This window comes from Alligator mississippiensis, chromosome 5 (genome assembly GCF_030867095.1).
Source record: "Alligator mississippiensis isolate rAllMis1 chromosome 5, rAllMis1, whole genome shotgun sequence".
NCBI classification, from domain to species: Eukaryota; Metazoa; Chordata; order Crocodylia; family Alligatoridae; genus Alligator; species Alligator mississippiensis.
The window spans coordinates 67,972,470-67,993,957 of record NC_081828.1 but is presented as its reverse complement, the minus strand read 5'-3'; the positions used below and the strand labels follow the sequence as shown (position 1 = coordinate 67,993,957).

General features: G+C 41.0%; 1 protein-coding gene across 3 annotated transcripts in view; it reads right to left on the bottom strand.

Annotated features, from left to right (window-relative positions):
- Positions 1 to 1,239: 1,239 nt before the first annotated feature.
- NR5A2 (nuclear receptor subfamily 5 group A member 2) overlaps positions 1,240 to 21,488 on the bottom strand; it is a 122,659-nt gene continuing 102,410 nt past the window's right edge. For all 3 annotated transcript variants that reach the window (XM_059728440.1, XM_019491194.2, XM_019491195.2), the window contains one exon: positions 1,240 to 4,426. In XM_059728440.1, the coding sequence (XP_059584423.1) occupies positions 4,179 to 4,426 (248 nt within the window). In that variant the 3' untranslated portion in view covers positions 1,240 to 4,178. The remainder of the gene's footprint in view (positions 4,427 to 21,488) is intronic.

Below are 21,488 nucleotides of genomic sequence, written 5' to 3'. Positions count from 1 at the left end.
GTTAGGAAGCTTTTCTTATATGATGCTGATGTGCCAAACTTGAAATAATCTGTGGGCTTTATCCCAACATTTTCCCTTGTAATTACATTAAATAAAAATACATTCTTAGTTCTCCAACATCTAAGCTAATTTTATTTTTGTGTATTTCTAGTGTAATAAAAAAGGTTTCTTTTATAGATCTGATCTTCTTGTACATTTGAAATTGTAACACTGCCTTCAGTTGGAGCAGGAATGCAGTGCTTAGGAAAACACTGAAGACAGATAAGGAGTTAGGGAAATGTGAACTTAGTTTTAGAATACTAGGATATTAATGAAAAGCTGTATAGCCCTGCTTATTTTGGAGATGGCAAGCAGAGGAACAAGGGGCCAACCATAGGAAAATAATTTTTCTAGTAGCAGCAGCATCCATCTCTTTGGCAGTCATCTCTGGAAATTGTGTTGGAAGCTCTATATTGGCCTCTGGTCCCCAGTGTCACGTATTTACACTGCTGAGAGGTTATTCTGAACTTTTATCTTCCTGCACCGTGTTACCTGATTTTCTTTGGTCTTGTCATTTTCTCCCCAAGACCCTTGCCATTTACCCTTTTGCAGATAACATTCAAAATTAAATTGCTATTAGAAAGCTGTGTGCTGTTTAAGAGTAATCATAAAAATATTTCTCTATAAACTACTGTGCAACTGTGTGATTAAAGAGTCCTGATAACCAGTCTATCTAGCCATGTGTATTGCACTCAGTCTGCTGAACTAGCCAAACTTCCTCTCCTTCCTACCCACAAATCAGTCTTGACCTGACCAAGAGCTGTGGGATACAGAAGCTTTCAAGATATGTGTGCCCCAGAGTAAATGGTTTGTGCACTGTGAACAGCTCAAACAATTATCATTTGATGACTGCTTCAAATAAATAATAAGTTGGAACTGTATATATAAAGTAAAAACATACAAAATAATAAATACACAGAAAAATAAAAACACTTTTCCCCCTATTATTCTTTCTTCTGCCATTATTTTAAGCCACTGGAAGCTATTGTTTGGCCACTCATGTGCTGTACTGTGCTCATTGTCCTACCTGGGATCCTAAAGGTATGGTTGTACACATCTAAATTTACATTCCTGTCTGTACTAGATTTTCTTTGGTGATCTAATTTTCTGTGTTTTCTACTGCTGCCTCCTTTAGTAACGTTTTCTGCTTCAGGATGTTTCCAATGCAGTGAAATTATCATAAAAACAAGTTTAAAATAATCAGGATGGGCATATCAATATTTATTGAAATACTGAAAAAAAAATCCATTGGTGATGAGAAGCTCCTGGAAAGAACTGACATGACAATATGTATTTCACTGATACAGTAAGAGAACTTCAACTTCAACAAGTAACTAACTGCACATTCTAAAAGTTGCATGGATTCAAATCCAAGGCAGCTGCAGAACATCTGTAATACAAATATTCAAACATTACAGATTGTCTGTTTACAAACACAGAACTATAATAAACCAGCCAAAACTAAAACCTTTGTAATTTAGTCTGCATTTACTAATATGTCCTGTAATCAATAAGGCAGTCATCAGTAAACGTCTAGTTACAACGTGGTTAACAATTAACCTTTAAGAGCATTTTGTTTGCAAATTTTGGGCAATCTAGAGGGATTCTTGGAACCACAGATTCTGGCTAACATACTCTATCTGAAACTCTTTCCGTTAAATTATATGCAAACTTTTCCTTTTCTTTTACATCCTTATATTAGTAATCTTGTCCTTTATATGGATTATAGTGCTTTGTATAGAGTTAGCAACACATTTTTATTTATATTTTTAAAATTTTTAATATTCAGTGAGGTTCACCATCATGTTTCAATAAAAACTGTAAATGTACAGAATGCAAAACCTGAAATGTAAAAAAAAAAATCACTATACCTATGTTGTACATATATGACTACAGAACTTCACAACCACCTTCAAATGCCACTCATCTTTTTTATTTTTGCTGTTTTTTTTCAATTGATGTGTCCTTTCCTATTGAGTGCATATGGTATTTGGATGAACTACTTTCAGATTACATTTGGTCAGTATGACAGAGTGAGCAGTGTTCTGTGATGTGAGACAGAATTCTAGGTTTGTACCCTACACATGGACAGACCAGTAGAACTGATTAATACAGATGATTAAAATAATCTGTTTTGTACTATTACATATGGAATAACTGATGTCTTTGGTATAAAATGTACAATGCTTGGAAAAGAATTGAAGATAAGAATGCACCTTTTTAAATTCACATGAAACAGAAGAAGCTACAACTCACATAATTTACAATAGATTTAAATAAACTACATTTAGGATTATGAAGATTTACAGACACTTAATCAAGTGAATGATTTTAATTTGTCAAGACCCTTGTATGTCCCTGAACTATGTTCCACTAACTTGAAGACATGCTACAGTAAACACATATATTTGGCTTCTTTATTCTGGCTATATTTTATATAAAGATGAAACTAAAGAACAATAAATTAGCATCATAATTGTCTACAGTGAAAACTATGATATACAATATAAATAAACTACTCAAAAGCCAGCAATCTTCATGAAAGAAATTAAGGGATTAAGAGTTTCTACAGTTTCTACAAGTGATTGTGCAGCCAATAATCTCAAAAAATTAAAGTTGAAATGAAATTCCCCTTTTGATTTTAGTGTCTCACGACATACAGCAATTAAATACTGGTAAAGTAATTACCAATCTGAAAGCAACATTAAGGAAATCACTGCTTTGCAATTTTATCACAGTTTTCCCCCACAGGACCTAAAGAATGTAAACACTATGGGTTTTTTTAAATGTAAAGTATTAACACTTTATTTTAAACATATGTTGATCCACACCTGCACAGTTACCTTTTAAGATAATGAGATAAGGCAAGACTTTCATAACTGTGGCACTACATGTTATAATACTGATATCTTCATTTGAATAGAGATGTACTTATTTGTCCTTCTCCAATATTTGTTCTGCAGCAGACTTTGGTCTACATAGACATGGCAGTATCACTCTTCTTTCCTCATGTAAAGGATTTTAATTACCTAACTTTTATTTTTTTAAAGTTGTGTTAACTTGAGGACCTGTGTCTCAAATTTACTTTCTTTATTTTATTGGTAATTATAAAGATAATTTCTTAATGAGCTACTTGTTTTTGTCAGCTGATATATTGTTAGGCTTCTTTTTTTGCATAGCTAAATACACTTCAGTTGTTGGCTTGCATTATTTAGAAATGTCATAATTTGAAGTCCCAGAAAAGATTGTTTTTAAAGAAGCTATCTTCCAACATGATGGTTAAAAGACTGATTATCTTCAACAAGCTTACTTGCTAGAAAATCTAAGAAATTCCTATGCCAGAACCATGTTTTAGCTACCGCAATAGAAACATAATTGAACTGGCTAATTTGCTTTGGAGCAGCTATTTTTGATGTTTTGTAGCCATCCCATATAATAGTAGCAGAAGAGGGATACTGCCTGATTTACCAACATGAACACATGACAAAACAAACCTCAGAACATATTAAGAATGTCAAGCTAACTGATTAACAGACTTCATATTAGCTATTTGCAGGCCTGAGACACAGACATTCAAAACCAGGCTTTTATGATTTGGTGGAGCTACTATAGCGTGTGGCCTACTCAGATTGTTGAATAGATGTCACTTCATTTATCCCAGAAGAAGTAGGCATTGGGTCCTTGGAAGGATGAAAGATGTTGGAGATGCTGTCTTGCATCCTTTAGAATTCTTTTAGAAGTCCGGCTATACAATGAAGGAATTCAGTGCACTCAAATTCCCCACTATATTAGCTTAATAACACAGATCAGTTTGTTCCTAAATTTCTTCATATTGGTGATCAGGAAAGTTAAATATACAAGACTTGTTCTGTCCTTTTTCATGTTGACATTGGTGATAGTATCCACTTGTAAGCTCATTTCACTCTGGTACAAAGTCCTATACAGATTCCTTTGGGGATATGTAGCATTTGATTCACAGTTTGCAATACAAATACCCTGATACATCACTTATTTACTATTAAGTATTTGATTATTATACCATTTTGCAAAGTCTTAAAACCAAGTTTTTAATTAGCATTGCTTGGAGCAGTTCAGAGTATTTTTTTTTTCTTGAAAGCAGAAGCTCTAATGGGTATAATTTATGCTCTCTTTGCATGCAGCATTTCAATGAGGAGGTTATTACATGGCACATCCCCGTTCAGGTGTTTGTAGTAGAGGTATTCTTCAGCCTGCATACTGATGGCACGGATTTCTGGTAGCCGCAGGAGAAGCTGCCCAAATTTGTCTGTTTGCTGTGGGTAGTTGCACACTGTATAGTCCAGCAGAGCAGCATTCACTTGTTCCTGAACCCCTTCCACCAGCTGGAAGTTCTCAAGATTTTTGACATCTAGATTAAAAAAAGAAAAATTAAATGCATTTTAATTCTTATTTACCAAAGCAGCGTTTCACTTCATGGATGCATTTTTCTCCTGACAAAAGCATACTTTCTATACTGTTGAATATTCAGCAAACCCTTTTGCCCCAGTTTCCTGAGAAAATGATTGCAAAAGCGCTTTAGCAGTGTGTCTGAAATTCTTCATATACCTCAGATCAATTAGGCTCCAATGGAGTTTGAGCAAGGTCAACCCTCTTCATATCTCACAAAAGGAAAGGTTGAAGATTCCTAAAGTAGAGGACCATAATGTACTGCCAGAAAATGAGCCCCCAGAGGCAGACCTATCTTTAACCTAGTATATTACACAATTCATATAATTCTGTATTAATTTTTCTGACCCAAGGTGAAATCTGTGTCCAGGGTATGATGTAGTTAATTCTAATAAAAAGTGACAGGGTTCTTGTTTCTGTTTGACATTTTCTAAATGATTTTGAAAGCCTTTGACTTGTCTAGTCTATGCTAATGAACCATCTGGTACACTCCAGTGACTGCAAAAATAATCTTCCCTACTAGAAATTCTCTAAAATATATATTTCAGTGACTAATGATCTTTATAAAATGAAGCCCTTGTCCTTTGGGCAGAATAAAAGATAAGGATGGTGGCCTTTAACCTGAATATGGCTTTTGAATTCTGAGACATTCGTTTTCTTTGCTACTGGACAATCGTGCCATTCATATTGGTAAGGTGGACACTGGCAGTTTGTTCATTGTAACTGTATTTGATTATTTACATCGATTCTATAGCATTAAAGATCTCTCTAGAAATACATAAGTAGATGATAAATGATGATGTATTAACATTTTTAAAAACTATTTTACTTCCATAAAATGTATTTTGGCATCTTTCTTTGATATATCTGGAGCTTGTTCAGTCTCAAATATATAATCCTTACCTTTACCAGTAACAAAAGTGTGAATTAGAGTTCTGTCCAGTGCAAAAGTTCAAACTGGTAAAGGTACAATTGCAGAGAGAACCCATTTTGCTTGATATTTGTTCATGTAATATCAAAATAAATGAATGATAGCACAGAACAAAAAAGTGTTAATTAAGATTAAATTAAGGGTGCATGATCACCTACAGTTTCTTCAGCACAGTATGCAGGGAATTTGGTGAATTCCCACCTGTGGAATATCTGGATCACATTGTTGGAAGGAGGAGAATGGAATTTTCCACTCTGCAGAATGGGAATGAGTATGCCTCTTGCTAACTTATTCATAGTCTTAGATACATATGGAAATTGAGCCATCTGCCAGTGACCAGCCCTGGTTGCACCTGTTCCTGAAAGTGCTTTTGATAGAGCAAATCTGCATTTCTGCATCCAGCCTTAATCAATCTTGCCATATGCAGGACAACTATGGGAATAGTTGAAGAACAGAATTCTGACCATCCACTTGGGCAAAAGGTTCTGAGGCACTCTTAAGCTTCTTCAGACTCCTAAGTCTGCAGCAGACTTAGGCCTAATGTAATATTCATAACTATGTCTTTGATATATTTTGTCCTGTAGGCAATTCTGCTATGCACACCTGTTTCATCCTCTCTCTGCCTGAATTTAGGAGTAGCCTATATGTCTGCACTGAACTGCTTAAGTCCTCAAACTGGCCTTGGGGAAACCACCTGGCTCCTTTTTTTTCTGTGCCAAAGGCCTGAGGAACCAGGACCATAGCCTCCTCCTGAATTGCTGGTTGGCCTTGAAGCCACTGGCCAATATAAAATTGTCAGATTGTGACAGCCAGAACCAGAGGGATTAATAAGCAATAATGTGTGCTTCTTGGAGGCATTTGGTATTTTGCCTAAATAGGTAATATTATTTAATATAAGCTTGTAACTTTGCAAATGTAACTTGTCTGTCATAAGTTTAACCAAACTGATCAATTAACTATTCATGGAACTGACTGGGCCCCAGAGGCACAGCTGTAGCTGTGAGATTAGCTGGCCTAATGGTTTTTTGCTCAGGGTTCAGCCTTAGCGATAAAACCTAGATCTAACTGCTAGGCACACCCAAACACATTCCAGGAAGAGGTATCCCAGGAAAGCATATTCAACTGAAGCCTAAAAGGGGTTGGGATTTAGGCGGAGCGATGTCAATTTCAAACCTAAATGTGTTGCATCATAATTTGCTTATTGGATAAACCTGAGTCTGGGTAGTAACCTTTTGTGATGATTTTGACACCTTTCAATCCCATAGGGTAACAGCTATAGGGCAAGATTGTGAGTGGTCCTGAGGCCAACAGATTAGCATAAAACTAGGTATAAAAAACACATGCATCAGGTAACCAGCAGGAAGGAGGGAACAGAACGGTCATTTCTGTCCCACGCCTGGACCCCGGACTCCCAGTGTGAGTGAGGATCGGATCCTGAGCAAGGGCCCTTCCCCGGTAAGCCGTTTGACAGCGTTGATCTTCAGGGACGCCTGACTTCGCTGGAACCACTTGGCGCACACCTGGCATTGAGGGACTATCGATAAGTTGCCAACCCATGTCTGTCTATTTGTTGTTTTGAACACCCCAGTGTGGCTAATACCCTCGCAGTGCCCAGTTGGCCTGTGACAGATTGATCTATCTATCTGTTATTATTATCTGTTGTTATTATTTTACTATTAGCTCTTTTGTATTGCCTTATCTGCTTATCGCATTTATCTTTCTGTTAACTATTGTGTGTGTGTAAGCTATAATAAATTTGCCTTTATTCCACTCCCAACTTTGCCTCCTTGATCCAAAATTGATACACTCACAGTGCCCAGCTGGCCTGTGACACAGATAACCGAAGTGAAGCCTCTGAACTTTGTTTTACTCAGAGATAGAAGCTCATGAAACTAGACTTCAAAGCTAGCTTCCCCAGTTAGCAAACCCTTCCATTATACAAAGTTTTCTGGTATAATGGAAAGGGTTTGCTAACCCTATAATTCAGATAACCAGGTCTTCATTGTTGGTTTAAACATATTTCTGGGGGGTGGTAAAGAAAACGAATAGTATGAAGTATCAGAGTTGTTTAAAATGGGTTACTTTCCAATAATAAATACAACCATTGAATCACTGTTGTGATATAAGGCATTCCCAGACAAGAGAAAGAAAACTTTAGATATATATATTAGTATGGAGTGGGCACATCTATACATGCAATTAATTCATAGCAATAAACTTGAGCACATATGATGCTGGAGTCGATTGCTCCTGGGTGCACCATTTGAACGTGTGCCTGGAACCACAGCACATTAAGCTGGGTTGGAGCATCCATGGGCTGGCAGGGCCCTGGAGAGTCAACCTGCCAGCCTGTGGCTTCTTCAATCCTATTCAATGTGCTGCGGAGGGAGTGGCTGGGGCACAAGGGTGCTCCAGAACAGAGCTAGCTGGCAGGCAGCCCCTGAACTGAAGCACCCTTGTGCCCCAGCCAACTGGGTAACATCTACATGTGTGCTGCTGCACGTGAAAAAACTCTGCAACACCATATGATTTATATTTACAAATACTAACCTGCTGCAAAGTTTATTAGCTTCCTGCAGCCTAATAGGGCCACACGTGCAGATGCCGAGACATTTACTGCGGAGCTAAATAGACAACACCACAGTAAACATCTTGTGTAGATGTGCCCACTGTGGAGAATTTTACTCTGAATTAAAGAGCAAGATAGATGAAAAACTATTACAAAATTTGTTTAAAAGAGTGGCTGGTTTGAGATGCTATGGATCTGATCCAAAACCCACTGAAGTTAGTATCGACTTCAGTGGGTTTTTGATCAGGCTGAGATTTTAAGTTAAATTAATGTAATATCTTGAAATAAAAGATTAATTCTAATTTTTGGTCTGTGTTTCTAGACACTACATACAGTTTCAAGGGGAGCATCATGAAAACTTCATTTTTCCCCATAGAGACTAGGAAAAACCAATATCTGACGATATATATTTTGTATGTTTATTTAAAGATATGGAGGCAAACTGTGTGCTCTACAGAGATATATTCTGCTCTCAGATGTGCCTTTATTATATTTAAATCAGCTGGGCCACATTTTCCTCACTCCCCTCCCTCTCCTTTCCCTCCCTTCCCCCAAGTTATACTTGTGTATGATGTTCATTACAACTGTGGAACTGTGCAAGTTCAGCCATTTGATCTGCTTCCAGGGAGGGTGCCTAGGTGTGAGATGAAATCTCTCCCTTGGTGATCTTATCTCAGTGAGCAGTCCTTTAAACACTCAAGACAGTGGCAAGCACTATAGTAATGCACATAAACAACAGCAATGAATGTTAAATGTTACATTTCAATGCCAACTTTGTATCTGTGATGCCACATCATATCTAAGCTGTGGGCCTTGATGCACAACATATTTGCACCTGTGTAATTTACATCACTTTTGTACAGCCAGTATAGACTGCGCTGGGACCCAGAATAAACAGACAACCACTAACCAAGGGTATCTATTGCAATAGATGATGTTACAGCTGGGAGTGTAGGTAATAGCTTATCTGCATCAAGTGAACGGGTGCTCCAGCATTGCTATTGACACGATGCTTACACCTGTGAGACTTACACTAGCGTAGTTTTACTTGTGATTTTTGCCTGGATTCAAGTAAGTTAGACTGGCATATAATTATCTGTCACATGTTTGTTTCCTTTTATATTCCTTTTTTATATTCATGTAACTGTGCGTGTCATCTGCCTAAGCCCTGAGAATACGTTTCTTAATACTGGTCAAGATAGGTTCCTGATAACTACAGTGAGGATCATATGTTTGTAAACAGACTTTGCTATTTAAAATGAATTGAAATACTGTGAATGTTGCTATTCTGAATCAAATTACTCATAGCTCCAAATTATTATGATTTGGACCATGATTCCCCAGTTCTCTTGTGTGCAGAACTCCCAGGTACTGCAATCAGAAGTGTGTGGATGGATGGATTGCTGGATGAGTAGTCTTGAGTGAGGATATTCTTCATTCATAAAGTATTGGCAGTATTTGTGGTCTTGGTGTGTGCCCCTGAGCAAAACTCCCTGGTCTCAGATACACAGATAATAAATTATGTAGCAAAGCAAATGCAGAAAAACTAGGCAGATAATTATAAGGCTCCAGGTTTTATTGGCAATGCATGATTTGGGCTATTTGGGATGCTGAATGCTCTCATTTGGTACAACATTTACTTTTGTCTAAAATATGATATTACTTAAAGGTAGTTACAATAACAATGCAAAGTTCTTTTTTAAGAAGCAGTCAAGGACATCAAGGGGCTGTGGCCAGAAGGCCACCTTTGCCAAGGATGAGTAATAGTGAAGGGGAAACACGAAATGCATTAGACATTATAATATATGGTAGGGCTAAAAATATAGAGCTACAAAGTCATTTTAAACTATTCAATCTTACTAAGATTTCCAAGCTGAAGCAAAAGAGACTATGGCACTTGTTTATTACTGATTCTTGATTCTGATGCATTTGTGATAGTTATATATGTATTCAAGTTATATTCTATGATGATTATTTATTTATTTTATTCCAGATTTTAATTTTATCCTTTATTAATATTTGTGGTTGTACCTCTGGTTAAAATAAATGGATTCAGTTATCAAAATAATTTATTTTTTGATTAAAGACTGCATGAAAATAATTGCTTATGTAGATGAAACATCAGTAACTGTTGATATAACTCCAGAGAAGTCAACGGTATACACTGAGATGAAATCTACCTGGTACATATAATAATACAGTCTTTCATGACTTTTCTTTATATTCTTTAAATATTCTTTAACTCTTTCTGCTTTTTGCACTTTACATGTCAATTTTTGTAGTTCTTAATGACAAATTAAAGTACATGTGTTTAAATTTAGTGTAAGAAATCTGCTTCCAAGTTTTAAAGATTTGTAAAATTAAATGAGCAGGAATAGCCCCCTTCTCACCCACATACCCTTTACATTTTAGCAGCCAAGAAAGCATTTTGTATTGCTACAGTAAGTACCAGTCTCTTATCTCTTCTACTTTATTCACTCAGGGACTAATTATCAACTTTTTACATGAAACAGCCTTACTGTGAGCTCACAGTGGGGCACACATCTTTTTCCATCCTTATTGGAGAGTAAACCCTTAGGTCTTCTGGAATATATTATATGATTTACAAGAACTAGCAATAGCTTTTCTGTCAAACATAGAATTTGTGTTCTCTATAGTTTACTTGTAAAAATGAAGCCAACAATTTATTATAGTAGTGCTTCTATCTGCTCTACAGTCAAAGTAAAGGTCTGTTAATATTCCCAGAAAACCCCCAATTTCCTGGAGTTTATAACATTGCTATAAAACTGCTCTAAGCTGAAAATTTCAATGCAAGATTCAGCATGAAGAGAATGTTTTTGCATATCCTCCAAAAAATGGGTCTGGCCTTTAGAGGGGAAAAATCAGAAATATTTAGGTTTCAGAGAGATTTTCTCTCCCTCATATTCAAAACATGAAATACTGAAATTTGTCTCTGTATTAATCTATAGAGAGCTCTCATTGCTTTGGGAATTTTTAAAAGGAAAATGAAAGAGAATGAGAGATTTAACTTTGAAAAATCATAGCTGTTCAGGAGCTGTGTAAATACTTTTCAAAGAAAATTAATTTATTTTTATTGCATATTTGTTTTTAATAGATAGTCCTATCAAGATCACATGAACTGATGAACAGGCATATTTACAAAACTCCTCATTCCTCCTTTCTGGCCTTTTGACCAAAGCTTTTGACTATGGTATCAGTAGATAGCACTACAAGAATTAAAACCATCACATGCTACTCTGAGACAGACCTGAGAATTAAACCTCTAAATTACTGGAAAAGTTAATTCACCTTTCAAAGAGCGAAACTTCTACCTTTCACAAAACATGTAGTGGCCTGATACTTAAGACAAAGAATCATTTCTGACAGCACCTGTATCATACTAATATTCTGGATCTATTCTACTAAGGCTTTAAATCAGATGTAGCACCAAAAATAGTTTTGGTTACCCTGGTAGATTGTCTTCTCTTAGCTAGGGGCAGAGGACAGACATTCATACTCTCAGGGCATGTCTACACATTGCCATAAGGCAATGTTGCTATGGCGCTATCCTTTAGTACTTCATTTGAGAAGTACTAAAGCATAGCACAGTACAGGTGGTTACTGCGCTGTGCATGCAGTGCATGGGTAGATTTTTCTGCTATGTCACTGTCGTGGTGCATTATACCTGGGGAGTGTGCCACTACAGAGATGTAGCAGGTGATTACATGAAGACACACGTAATCGCTACATCGCTGTAGCGTGTTGTACGGTGAAGTAGCGCATTGCTACGTAGCTGTAGGGCGATGTGTAGATGTGCCCACCCTGACATATATACATCGTTTTATTTACCGCTGACTATTAGCTTCTGTTGATCCATTTAAGAGACACTGTACTGAGATGGTTGCGGTCCTATTTCTTTGACCAAAAGTGGGCTGAAGCTAAAACTCAGCAAGACAGAAGAGTTATTCCCTTTGCAGAACTGGCTAGCAACATATTGCCATTCATGCTAGACGGAGTCAGCTTGCAGACTGTCAAAATGGCCAGACCTCAACCTCCTTGTAAACTCCTTGTTGATCCTAGACACACATATCATTATAGCTCTGAGGAACACAATTTTCATCTATGTGGCTGGTTAGGGGACTGCACTCTCTTTTTGAGAGAGATGGACATAATCATGGTAACCTATGCTTCTTCAACCTTCAAGTACCATTACTGCAAACCTCCCATACCTGATAATGAGAAGTGATGTTAAAAGTGGGAGAAAAATGGAGCAAATGGAGAGAGGAATTTTTCCTTTTTTTTCAGAAATGAATTCCTATAGAAACTACCTGACCAGATCTAATGAATAGACAAGCCTTGAATAATTACCAGTTTGTGCAGAATGCTTAGCATCCTACCTACTGTGGAACATTGGGAGGTAAGAACTCATTACCTATCTGGTCGCTTCTCTAGCTATAAGCAGAGAGTTTTCACCAGTTAAGTTTTCAGCTGGGGCTTTCTATGACACTGATCATTTATTCAAACACTACACCCTTCCCACCTCCAAATGCTACTATTCTAAAAAAAATTAATATAATTTTTCAGAAGATTTCAAAGGCATAGGAATATACATGTTTGAGATGAGAACCTGTAATAATTGGTTCCTTTTTTCAAATGTTCCAAAGGTTTCCATTGTTTCTTTGTCTCATTTCTTTTAGCCTCTCAAAATCACAGGAAGCTGTACAATTTGAAATAAAGACTTTAGCTCGGACTCCCTCCAGAAAGCAGTGTCAGGACAAGAATAAAATGATTTATAAATTGCCAATATTTGAGAGTCTCCCACAATTCTCCTCTATTTACAGATGCAAAAGCTGTTTAGTATAACACAATTGCCTTCAAGATAGATGAATACTATTTTATGTCTGAGCTCATATAGTGGAGCAAAAACCTGTCAATATAGACTGTTCCGTAGCAACAAAACTCCCACTTAATTCAACTGAAACAGAATCAGGCCCAATAGCATTTGCCTGACATTCATGGGAAATTATTATTACATGGGTATACCATATTTTAATAATTTAAAAAGTGTTTCACTAGCTTACCACGATTCTATAGAAAAAAATGTTAAAAAGATAACTGGGAACCAGCCTTATTTTCTTTAGAAGTACAAATCTGAGTGCAGTGCTAAGAATGATTTCCCGATCTCTAGAATATTGCTGGAGACTGCTATATCTCTAGATCAGTGGCTCTCAACCTTTTTGGACTCAAGGCACTCTTCACTAGACGCGAGATACCCTTCATTGGACTCCATAACTTTTGTGAACTGAGTGGCAACTAATTAAAAAAAACCTAATTAATATATTACAGCGCAGAAAGTCTGGGCAATGGGGGTAGGGATTCATACAGGCAGAGGCAAGCCTGAGCCTTCTGCTCATCAGCTTAATTTATCTGTTTATCTCTACATACTTTATGGCACCCTTCAAAGGGTCTGGTGACACCCCCGGTACCTCACCACCCTGGTTGAGATCACTGCTCCAGGTATAGCTACAGACTGCTATTTTTAGGACCCAATATAGCAGTATATTTTCAATCTTGGACTGTTTGGACCACAAGGTAATGTTCATGTTTTGCTGAATTTAGAATTAAGTGATAGATATATTATTTTGGAACGCTTGATTAAACTTTTCTACTGTGACACCTCAGTGCTTTTCATTCATGCATAAATAACAGGTTAGACAACGGTACACATATTTTTTTTCAATCCAGTATTCAATCCAGTTCACTAGGTTGGGGATTTGGGGATTAGATATCCAACCCACATTTCAGTCCCTCCATCAGAGACAGATCTTCCACTTGTTTCATATGTATGGTGCAGATCTGTTGAGTAAGAATGCATTATTTTATAGCCTTTTTTTACGAGGGAAGATGCTTGAAAGTAAGTAAATAATTATTATGAAATGTAAATAAAATGTGTTTTCATTTGAGTTGTGATTTGGTTTGAAACAAATGGAATATCCATCTATAACAGAGATTGAAATGTGGCTTAACAAACATACATATATATATAAATAAAATAAAAGTAACCAACTAGGACTTTGAATATTAAAATACCAGCTTTTTACTTCCATTATATTTGCAGAGAAAATGGAGCAGAGGAAGTGAGCTGGATTTTTGTGCAATTTCAGAATTATTTTCTAAATTCCTATTGCTTTTTCTTGTGCCACTTTATTGAAGTTGAGGGGGGCTAATTTACCTGTAGAACAGGGGTGTCAGGCTCATGGTCTGTGGGCAGGATCTGGCCTGCACAATTACTCCATCCAGCCTGTCAGTTTACCAGTTGGACATTGAAAGTTGGGAGCATATGTTGCAGAGGCAACAGAGCATGTGGTGGCAGTGATGGCAGCAGTGACGTATCACACCATGGTAGCGATAGAGCATGTGGTGGTAGTGACAGTGGTGGCAACAGAGCACATGGTGGCAGTGGCGGCATCTTCAGTGGTGGTGGCAGCAGCAGCAGAGCATGCAGTGGCTGCTCCAGCACCCATCACGTCCCCCTATGGTGAACCCAGATCTAGAGTTGCCAGTGTGGTACAGGGCATGAGGCAGTTCCAGCTCCAGGTGCAGCACAGGGCATGCACCAGGGGCTGGAGGCACCACTGCATGGCACCACTGCATGGTCGTCGTTACCATCACATGCTCCGTTGCTGCTACTGCCATGTAATCTGCTGCCTCTGCCACCAAGTTCTCCACTGCTGCTGTGACTATTTTGCTGTGCCTCAGGCTGGTTCTAGCCTGAAAGAACCCTGTGATATGAACATGGCCTGGGGCAAAGGGTGAGTTTGACACCCCTACTCTTGAATAAATATGACTACAGGAAATATTTCGTTATTGTCACAGTGGTGTCCTCACGGAGGGCCGTGATCTCCTTGAGGCCCTCTCACCGCGCTACTCCGGCCCGAGGGCACCCTCCATTCTCGCCCGCCACGTCTTGATGGAATATGTAATAGGGAGGCTGCCTTGTGTTTCCTCGGGCCTGTCAGTTCCTGGACCCCTCGTGGGTCTCCCCGTATAATGGGCGCTACCCAAGCGCCCTAGCCTTATGGGCTATGCATGGCTCCTACCAGCCCCTAATACCACGCCCCAAGCCTCGCAGATGTAAAGGACGTTGTTTGGTCTATACGCCCGCTTCCCGGGCCTCCTCTCTAATGTGGCCCACTCTGGGCTCCCTCTCTCGTGCCCAGCCTCTTGCTGGGACTCTCACCTGGCCCACTCTGGGCCTCCCCTGCCGGTGTGGTTCCGCTCCGGGACTCTCCAGCGGGCCTCCGGTCCTATGGGCCAACCGCACGGATACCCTCCCTGACTCTGGCTCCCCGCACTGCTACTCCCCGTCTTCTCAGGGGCAACCGCAGCGCCCTGCCTTCGTCTGAGGGGGATTGCCGCACTAGCCTGCGGCTGGGCTCGCTATGCCCGTGCGCCCACACTGGGCTACTCAACAAAGCACAATGGCGTTCCCCCTTTCTGGGGCTCGCCACGCCCACACTGGGCTACTCAATAAAACACAATGGCGTTCCCCCTCTCTGGGGCTCACCGCGCCCACACTGGGCTACTCAATAACGTACAAGGGCGTTCCCCCTCTCTGGGGGCTCGCTGCGCCCATACTGGGCTACTCAGTATGGCCCCGCTCTCTAGGGCTGCTCAGTATGGCGCTCCCCGCTTCTCTGGGGCTCGCCGTGCCCAAACTGGGCTACTTAGTAATACCGCCCCTTTCCTGGGGCCGGGGGCTATGTTCCCCCCACACGCAATCCGGGGTCTCGGTCCCCGTCCGCAACCTACGGGTTGCGCCCGCGACCCACTGGCCGTGCTCCTCGCCGCCAGCTGCTCACGCAGTGGCATGCGAGTAATTGAGGCCTCCTCCAACCCCTACAGCCTCGCCCAAGCCTCCGGGTGTAATAATACAAACACAAAGCAAAACCACAAGCCCCTAGGCTGTAACACAAATGCAAGCCGCCTGGCCATAACTCATCATCATAGCTCAAGCCTCCAGGGCTATCATGAGCTGTACTTGCCACATCCTCACTCTCAGAGCTCCTGCCTCCTAGGCTGCTGGCAGAGAACTGCCAGCCTGGCTTCGGCCCTGCCCCCTACAGGCAGCTGGCTCCGCTTGGTTGCTCCGGCAACCCACAGCTGTGCTCACTTGGTTCTGCCAGGGCTCTCTCCCTGGCAGTTTCTCCTCTCTTAGGAGCAGGGGTACCGAGGTGCCCTGCGACAGTTATTATTTACATAATTATTACTAGAGACTATAATTTCTATTACAGCCTGACCTCCATGTCCCAGGTTGGTTTTACAGGGCTGGCAGTAGAAAAGGAAAACAAAAATACACCAGAAACATACTTTTAGAACTTTTAAATGGAGACCTTTGCATTGAAATAATTGAAATATAATAAAAATAGAGCTTCATAAAGGGCATATTCACTAATCCTTTTTTAAAAGTAGAGCTGTGCTTAGGTTCTGAGCCAAAGCAAACTGAAGTAATTGGAAAGTCAGCCACTGATATTAACAGTCGGTATTTAAGTATGAATAAATTAAGTCCATTTAACATCTATAGTAAAAAGTTATGGGAAACTACAATAGTATGGTTACAGTTGTATACAAACTTATTTTATAGCCAAGTAAAGTGCTTTGGGCCATATTATGGGAGTACATATCCCAGGTGTACTGGGAGGTGAGTATCCAGGTGAGTAACCTAACCACTAGGTACCAGAGTTATGCTCCATCTTGTTTTCTAGAAGAGGGGTTTTCAACATTTTTAACAAGCGTACCCCTTCTGCCTCAAAGTAGCAGTTCATGTACCCCTTTATATATATTTTTTTGTTTTTAAGGGGTGGGGAGGAAGCAGATCAAGGCCTCCACAGTGAGGGAAGGAGTGAGGCTGGGGATGGGGCTGAGGCTGGGACAGGACCTGCACAGCCAGGGTGGAGCATGGGACGGAGCCGAGAGAGCAACTTGTGTTGGGAGGGGGAGCGGCTCCCGCTGCCGCGTGCACCCCGGTGGAGGCCCGGGGGGCACATGTTCCCCACTTCTGTGGGCGGGGAAGAGGCAGCTGCTGCTGCAGGCTGGACTTTGCACCGCAATGCCACTGCCCCAAGAGTCGCATGCCTGCTGCCACCAGGCGGGCAGGGGACAGACACACATGAACACACAGACACATTGCCCCTGCAATACGTAAGAGAGAGAGAGAGAGAGTGTGTGTGTCTGCATATGTGTATGTTTTTTTCCCTGCCCGTCCAGCAGCAGCAGGCACATGGCATCATGTGGCTCTTGGGGAAGCTCAGGAAGGGGTGGTGGAGAGGGAAAGGGCTGGGGCCAGCCAGATTCAGACCACCAAAGGGCAGGGGAGAGTGGGGCAGGGGCAGGGGTGAATGAGGCCTCAGCTGAGCCGTGGGACAATTGGAACCTGGTAGTACATCCAGGGGCATGGGGCATGGGGGGGGGCGGGAGCTCCTACCACTGCATGCAACATGGGGGAGCTAAGTGGGGGGCATGTGTCTCCCGATCTGTGCATGGGGCGAGGGTGGGCTGGGCTGTGCTCTGTCTCTGCGCCTCGCTGCTGCAGCTTTGAGAGTGACTTGAGGCCAGGTGCATCCTGCTGCTGGGTGGCTCACAGCTGGGCTGCTGCCTGCCCAACAACAGGACGCACATGGCGCTGCTCTCGAAGCAAGCAGTGGCAGTGAGGTGCAGAGGGTCTAAATTGCAGGGGATGGGGTGTTTCTGTGCCCATTTCCAGGAGCAGGGTGTGGGGGGGGATGAGGACAGAGGCATTTCTCTGTGGGCCGCATAGGCGCCCCCCAGCTGACCTGGCGTGTGGGAGGGTCTCGCATGCGGTGGCCACCGCTGCCACCTACCACCCCATGCCACTGCTGCCCGCTGCCCTGTGCCACTGCCACCAGCTACCACCCTGTGCTGCTGCCGCCCACTGCCCTGTGCCACCACTGCCACTGCTGTGCCCCACTTTCCCACGGTCAGTTGTGCGAAGCCACACATGTAACTGTGGGAAAGCGGCGTGAGGCTGTAGTGGTGGCGGTGGCTGCTGCATGCAATTTCCCCCTGCCCCCATCTGTATTGTGGTAGGCAGCACCTGTGTGGCCCGCAAAGGGGTGCTGCTGACCTTGCCCCCCACCTCCCGGCCCTGCTCCTGGGAGCGGGCACAGAAACACACTCCCCCCACCATGCAGACCCTCTGTTTCGAGAGCAGCAGTGTCCATCCCCCTTCCCCAGGTAAGAGGCAAAGTGTAGGAACGTGGTGGAAGAGATGCCGCTGCTGCACCCTAGGGTGCGCTCCATCCTTGCCCACTGCACGTACCCCCTATGACCTTTTTAAGTACCCCTAGGTGTATGCGCATCCCCAGTTGACAACCCCTGTACTAGAACATACTGGAAAATGTGTGCAGCAGGGAGTCTGTGACAGAACATGGATTAGAACCCATTTTACCTCACTCCTCTTCTTGGCTTCTATCCACTGTATTAATAATATTATTATTATGAATATTGCATAAACGTAATAGATTAATATTTTAATGATTAATATAGTATTGATGCTATATTAATATAATATATTACTATTATAATATTAATATATAATTAATTGTTTTTAATATTGGAAAGCAGTAGCTATCTTTCCTGGAAATATTTAGCTTAGCAAATAAAGCAAATGTTTGTTTGTTAAGCGAAATAATGCTTTAATTTGCCTAATAACCAGTGGTATAACTAGGGTTGGGGCAACAAGGGCAACCATCTTGTGCACCAACAGGAGTGAAAAAAGGGGATTTTGCTCCAGCTGTGTGATTGTGATTGCTGCCCCTGTATATGGTAGCTGCCCTGGTAGCCCAGTTGCATTCCTATGCTGCACCAGATAGCTGTCACTGCAGTAGCAAGCCGCCAAATATTTCTGTGTTTACAGATCTGTCCTGACCTCTTCAGCTTATAACCACTAGCAAGTATTTTAGAAGAAAATGATCATGTGAAAAAAAAAAGATTGTATTTTTAATGAAAAGCTAACAAAGTAAGAACAGGTGGCACTTTTCTAAGATCAAATTGCGTCTGCAACTCATCCTTGAAGTATAATTTGTAAAATTCTCCCTTCACATCCTTGGCGATCTAGAGTTGTTGACTGAAATAGCGGTCGTTCCAGGGAAGTGATCTGTCAACATGTAATGTCTGCAATATGTAGATTATGAATAATTTAAATAAGTGTAATTATTTATTAAATTCCTAGAGATGGTGTGTATGTGGACATCTCTTAAAAGGGCTGATGTTATAAACTGAGGTAAATAAGATGTTATGTAGTATTTTGCTAGTGATGAAACAAACTCTAATAAAATGTGGAGAGGAGGAGGAAATACACAATAGGTGACTGGGAAGATATTGAATATTTGGAACAAAGAAAGAAGGTATTTCAAGGGGAGAAGGAAAGGAAGTTGAAATATTAACTGCTTCTCCCATTCTAATTATATACTGATTAAAATCAGAATAATGGACCAGGTAAATTGCAGGCATAGTTTCACTCAAAGTCAATGAAATTACTCCAGAGATGAATATGACTTAATAAGAAACAATACAAATATTTTCTGAGAAAATAGCCTATATACATTTCTACTGTGGTTAAAACACAGTAGTGCAGCTGCCACTGAAACCCTCTTGAGTAGCAGGCTGTATCCTTTTATAAAGCCCATCTGTCTCTACAGAATATCAAAAATGCATGATCATAAAAAGCAGCGTTCCTGAGGGGAAAATCTCTCTATGCTAACCTTGTAAGTCACTTTACAAAACATTTTAAATCCTAAGTTTGCATTTGATTTTCATTCAGGAACTTTTGTGGTTTTTGCAAAGTTTTCTTATTCTATTAGAATAAGATATGAAGTTCAGTTTGTTCAGGTGGCAAGTCCAGACTATGAATAAACCAGCGTTATCATATGAAAGAGAATTAAACAGGCAGATCCAAGTGGGGATATATTAAGCTAAATTTAAGCTCCAGTTGTTGAATTTAGCCTATACTAGATGTCTGGTTTGCCTCAGGATAAATTCAGCTTTCCAGCTAATCGAATGAGGAAAACTGCCTCAGGTATGATAAAATTTACAAGAGAGCTCAGTAGAACAGTTCTTGTTATAAATACTAGCTTAAAGGCATTCTTTTGGTCTTTGGGATGAGGACTGTATTTGCATTTAATTATTATATGGAAAACTTTTATGAACTTTGTTAAAATATTAGATCAGCTGATTATATTATTACTGTGGTCTACAGATAAGAGTAGAACTGCAGTGCACACTACTTTTGTATTACTCTGTTAATTTTGTTTGGCTACACAACACTTTCTGGATTTGAAGAAACTGAGTCCTCACAACAGCACGAGATTCTACAATTAATTTTCTTTGAAAGGAGAAAATACTGTTTAGGTAAAGATGCTTTAGTTAATCTCAGAGATCCAATGTAGTGTCATGGTTTTCTGCCAACATAATAGACACTTATTTAGAATTTTAATAATAGCTTTTTGTCTTAAATTGGGAAATAAGCTAGTATTCATGAGCCACTAATTAGGTTCTTTTTTCAATAGCATAATATGTGATTAAGGCTAAGTGCAGACATTTGGGGAGGTTAGTTCGCATTAAAAATAGCCACCTGATCTAAAGTAAGCCAGGATGGGTGGGGCTAGTGGAGGGTTGGGGGATTGGGGTCTGCAGGAGGGTTGGGGGAGGGGAGGTGGGGGCAGGCAGCATCTGCAGAGGGATTGGGGGTCAGGCGGGATCCACAGGAGGGCAGGGCAGCCAGCATCCACAGGAGCAATTGGGGGGGCCAGAGGGGCAGGCATCCCCCATTGATACTTAGTGGTTCAGCTTCTGGCAGCAGTGAATGCTGATAAATCCAGGCCCTGGAGTGGCTTGCAAGATGGGTGAGCTGGCTGGTGTGTGAGTGGTGGCAAGAGGCCAGGGGGCTAAAAATAGCCTGGTGCTGGGGGGGAGGGGGCAGGTATGGAAAGTTCAGCCCCAGGGGCTGGGGTTGGTGACTGGGCTTTCCTAGGTCCGGGGCTGCACAGGTAATTGTACAGAAGTTCCATGCACCAGTCTAACCTAGAATGATTAAGTTTGAGTGTACATTGATCCTGGTCTTAGATAGGGTTTGGCCATGTTTAGACTAGTCTGTATGAATGGAACTTCTATATAGTTATGAGTTTAGATCAGCGGCGGGCAAAATGTGACCTGCGGGCCAGATGTGGTCTGCCAGGTCATTCTATCTGGCCTGCGGGGCCCCTAAAAAAATTTGAAAATTAATATTTATCTTCCCTTGGCTGCCTGTCATGCAGCTCTCGATGGCTTGCCAAAACTTAGTAAGCGGCCCTTCACCCGGAATAATTGACCACTGGTTTAGATTGATTTCTGGTCACTGAGAATGGGTCTAAATGTAAGGTCTGCTCCAGGAGCAAACTAAGTTAGACTGGGTGGCCATTTTTAATCTAATCTAACCTCTCCCAACCCCACAAATGTCTGTACTTA